The 4,857-nt window shown below is 43.2% G+C and overlaps 1 protein-coding gene across 1 annotated transcript; it reads right to left on the bottom strand.

The window, feature by feature from the left end:
- Nucleotides 1–1,351: 1,351 nt before the first annotated feature.
- On the bottom strand, nucleotides 1,352–4,682 carry LOC135530541 (stonustoxin subunit beta-like; the record flags this gene model as incomplete). Its single annotated transcript, XM_064958841.1, has 4 exons — nucleotides 1,352–2,297; nucleotides 2,671–2,717; nucleotides 2,921–3,094; nucleotides 4,509–4,682. Coding segments are annotated over 4 exons (928 nt in total), but the record flags the coding sequence as incomplete, so codon positions are not given.
- Between the last annotated feature and the right edge of the window lie 175 nt (nucleotides 4,683–4,857).

Below are 4,857 nucleotides of genomic sequence, written 5' to 3'. Positions count from 1 at the left end.
GTGTCTGTCCAGTGTGTGTGTGTGTGTGTCTGTCCAGTGTGTGTGTATGTGTGTCTGTCCAGTGTGTGTGTGTGTGTGTGTGTCTGTCCAGTGTGTGTGTTTATGTGAGTGTGTCCAGTGTGTGTGTGTGAGTGCAGTGTGTGTTCAGGGTGTGTGTGTGTGTGTGTGTGAGTGAGTCCAGTGTGTGTTCAGGGTGTGTGTGTGTGTGTGTGAGTGAGTCCAGTGTGTGTGTGTGTGTGTGTGTGAGTCCAGTGTGTGTGTGTGAGTGCAGTGTGTGTGTGTGAGTCCAGTGTGTGTGTGTGTGTGTGTGTGTGTGTGTGTGAGTCCAGTGTGTGTTCAGGGTGTGTGTTCAGTGTGTGTGTGTTTGTCCAGCCTGTGTGTGTTTGTCCAGCCTGTGTGTTTGTCCAGTGTGTGTGTGTGTGTGTGTGTCTTTGCCCAGTGTGTGTGTGTGTGTGTCTTTGCCCAGTGTGTGTGTTTGTCCAGTGTGTGTGTGCAATGTGAGTGTGCGTCCAGTGTGTGTGTGTTTCCTGTGTGTGTTTATGTGTGTGTTCAGGGTGTGTGTGTCGGTCCAGTGTGTGTGAGTGTGTGTGTGTGTGTGTGAGTCCAGTGTGTGTGTGTGAGTCCAGTGTGTGTGTGAGTGTTTTTGTCCAGTATGTGTGTGTGTGTGTGTGTGTCCAGTGTCTGTGTGTGTTCAGTGTGTGTGTGTGTGTGTGTGTGAGTCCAGTGTGTGTGTGTGTCGTTGCCCAGTGTGTGTGTGTGTGTTTAGTGTGTGTGTGTGTGTCCAGTGTGTGTGTGTGTGTGTCCAGTGTGTGTGTGTGTGTTTGTGTCCAGTGTGTGTGTGTGTGTGTCTAGCGTGTGTGTGTGTTCTGTGTGTGTGTGTGTCTGTGTTTGTTTGTGTTTGGTGTGTGTGTGTGTGTGTCTTTGCCCAGTGTGTGTGTGTTCAGTGTGTGTGTTTGTGTCCAGTGTGTGTGTGTGTCCAATTGTGTGTGTGTGTGTGTGTGTGTGTCTTTGCCCAGTGTGTGTGTGTTCAGTGTGTGTGTGTTCAGTGTGTATGTGTCTGTCCAGTGTGTGTGTGTGTGTGTCTGTCCAGTGTGTGTGTATGTGTGTCTGTCCAGTGTGTGTGTGTGTGTGTGTGTCTGTCCAGTGTGTGTGTTTATGTGAGTGTGTCCAGTGTGTGTGTGTGAGTGCAGTGTGTGTTCAGGGTGTGTGTGTGTGTGTGTGTGAGTGAGTCCAGTGTGTGTTCAGGGTGTGTGTGTGTGTGTGTGAGTGAGTCCAGTGTGTGTGTGTGTGTGTGTGTGAGTCCAGTGTGTGTGTGTGTGAGTGCAGTGTGTGTGTGTGAGTCCAGTGTGTGTGTGTGTGTGTGTGTGTGTGTGTGAGTCCAGTGTGTGTTCAGGGTGTGTGTTCAGTGTGTGTGTGTTTGTCCAGCCTGTGTGTGTTTGTCCAGCCTGTGTGTTTGTCCAGTGTGTGTGTGTGTGTGTGTGTCTTTGCCCAGTGTGTGTGTGTGTGTGTCTTTGCCCAGTGTGTGTGTTTGTCCAGTGTGTGTGTGTTTCCTGTGTGTGTTTATGTGTGTGTTCAGGGTGTGTGTGTCGGTCCAGTGTGTGTGAGTGTGTGTGTGTGTGTGTGAGTCCAGTGTGTGTGTGTGAGTCCAGTGTGTGTGTGAGTGTTTTTGTCCAGTATGTGTGTGTGTGTTCGTGAGTCCAGTGTGTGTGTGTGAATCCAGTCTGTGTCCACAGTATCACAGGGACACTGATTCATGTCACGTTATTATTTCAATGACACAGAGTCTCCATCATCCCAAACCCTAAACCCTGGATAGAGGGGCTCAGTGAATGTGGAGGTGAATGTGATCAGGTGGGTCAGTGTGTCAGAGGAGGCTCTATAGAAGGACAGAGTGCCAGCTGGCCAGTCCAGATAAACTCCTACTCTGTGGGAGCTGGAGGAGGGGACGTCTATGGTAGAGGGATTACTATTGTGCCTGGCAGTGTAACTGTTGTCAGAGCAGAACAGACTCCAGGACTTGTCATTGTATCCAAGATAACAGTCATCACCACCTCCTCTCCTGCTGATTCCTTTATATGTCACTCCAATAGCAGCCCCCCATCTCCCACTCCACTCTACCTCCCAGTAACAGCGCCCAGTCAGACCCTCTCTACACAGCACCTGTCTACAGACCTCAAATCTCTCTGGGTGATCAGGATACGGCTGCTCCTCTCTCCTACATGTCACCTTTCTGTTCTCCTCAGACAGAGAGAGGTGTCTGTTTACTGTGTTTGGGTCCAGTGTGAGATCACAGACATCTGATGGATGAAACCAGACACAATATTAGAAATCATCATCATTCACATTAGAATGTTAACTCACTTTTCACTAATTCATTTAATGTAGATGTTTCTAGGTATCAAAAGGAGAAGTTAAGGTAACTTGAGACTTGTTGAATGATCATATGTTATACTGTATGGTAATATAAAACACACTTATTCCCATTAATTACACACACACACACACACAATGTCAAATCAACTCTTTGTAAACTTTGGTGTCCCTGATTTCTGCTTCTGTAGAACTACAGCTGATATTTAATATGACCAAGTCAGTAATGATGGTGGTCTTTGACTTAACTTGAATTAAGACTTATTCTTAGTCATATTCTTCACAGCTGTCAACACTCACATTTTCTAAGTCCAGGTTTCATTGTGTTCTCTCCACCATGTTCCACACTGTAGCGGTAAGCAGAAGAACAGACAGTCATTGAGGGATACACACACACACACACACACACACACACACAGTCAGCATATAACTTTGTCCAAAAAACACACAGTTTATCTTAACTATCAAGTGGTGGTCAGAATGTTTGTCTTAACCAGCCTGATAAGTCCAACATGTCTGATATGAACATTGACATAAACCCTCTACATACTTGAGTTTCTCCAGTCTGCAGTGTGGATCCTCCAGTCCAGCAGAGAGCAGTCTGACTCCTGAGTCTCCTGGGTGATTGTAGCTCAGGTCCAGCTCTCTCAGGTGTGAGGGGTTTGACCTCAGAGCTGAGACCAGAGAAGCACAGCCTTCCTCTGTGACTAGACAGCCTGACAGCCTGCAAAGAGTCAAATCATATTAAAACCACACTGATATTCTTTGGTGATGAAAATAGTGGCAGTATATTTTTTCAACATATTCAGATACATCAGTGTCCTGAAACCTGCCATATCTATTCATAAATTAATGTATCATCATTAAAAATGTCATTATTATAAATTATCATAATATTACTTGTAGAGAGACAAATGTATAGTACAAATATTATAGTAGACTGTCCAGACCAGTTTAAAAAGCAGTATCAGTCAGAAGACAGACAGTGAGGAATCAGATTTAGATTGTATTGAGTATACAGTCCACACCATATCTATTTAGACAGTGAGGAATCAGATTTAGATTGTATTGAGTATACAGTCCACACCATATCTATTTTAACAGTGAGGTATCAGATTTAGATTGTATTGAGTATACAGTCCACACCATATCTATTTAGACAGTGAGGTATCAGATTTAGATTGTATTGAGTATACAGTCCACACCATATCTATTTAGACAGTGAGGTATCAGATTTAGATTGTATTGAGTATACAGTCCACACCATATCTATTTAGACAGTGAGGAATCAGATTTAGATTGTATTGAGTATACAGTCCACACCATATCTATTTAGACAGTGAGGTATCAGATTTAGATTGTATTGAGTATACAGTCCACACCATATCTATTTAGACAGTGAGGTATCAGATTTAGATTGTATTGAGTATACAGTCCACACCATATCTATTTAGACAGTGAGGAATCAGATTTAGATTGTATTGAGTATACAGTCCACACCATATCTATTTAGACAGTGAGGTATCAGATTTGTCAGTGAAGCTAACATTTTAAATGTGGCTCTATACTCCAACATTAGTTTGGATTTCAGATCAAATGTTTCGTATTTGCAGTTTGTTTTGGTTGTGTTTTCAGAAACTCAATGGTGGATGATGACTGGAGTAATATTCTCTAAAATCCCGATGATTAAGAAAATAAATATTATCAAATAAAGGTTCTATAAAATATGTATGTATAATACCTTTAAATACCTTATTTGGGGGCTAGTGGTTAGAGCATTGGGCCGTTAACAGAAAGATTGAATCCCAGAGGCATTGTTCATTCATTCATTCATTCAGCCCCTGAAGTTAACGCACTCAGTTAACCCACTTTTCCCTGGTAGACCGCCATCGTAAGTAAGAATATGTTCTTAACCTAGTTAAATATAGGTTAATTTAAATAAATAAAAGTTGACATTATGTACTGTCTCCTAATATGAAACATTGTATCTCAAATCCAAAATGCTGGAGAATAGCACCACATTTAAAACTGTAAGCTTCACTGTCCAAACACATATAGTGTGGACTATGTGTGTCTGGTAAACACATGTGGATCTGGTGAACAGTTATCACTTGTTGACCAACTACAGGAATACTGACCTCAGAGTCTCCAGTTTACAGTGGGGATTCCCCAGTCCAGCAGAGAGCAGCTTCACTCCTGAATCCTTCAGGTCATTGTTACTCAGGTCCAGCTCTCTCAGGTGTGAGGGGTTTGACTCCAGAGCTGAGACCAGAGAAGCACAGCCTTCCTCTGTGACTCCACAGCCTGGCAGCCTGACAAAGAGATCATCATGACTTCACAAACACACTGTTCATTTAACACCAGTAGTGTAGAAGGACAATGGGAGATGCATTTGGTTTATTCTCTCAAACAACATATAGATTCATCTTCCATCTCCTATAATTGTATGGTCATATTGTTATGCTAATGTGCAAATCAATGAATTTA

Source organism: Oncorhynchus masou, unplaced genomic scaffold (assembly GCF_036934945.1).
Source record: "Oncorhynchus masou masou isolate Uvic2021 unplaced genomic scaffold, UVic_Omas_1.1 unplaced_scaffold_1375, whole genome shotgun sequence".
In the NCBI taxonomy this organism is placed as follows: Eukaryota; Metazoa; Chordata; class Actinopteri; order Salmoniformes; family Salmonidae; genus Oncorhynchus; species Oncorhynchus masou.
This window is presented reverse-complemented; position numbering and strand designations above follow the sequence as displayed.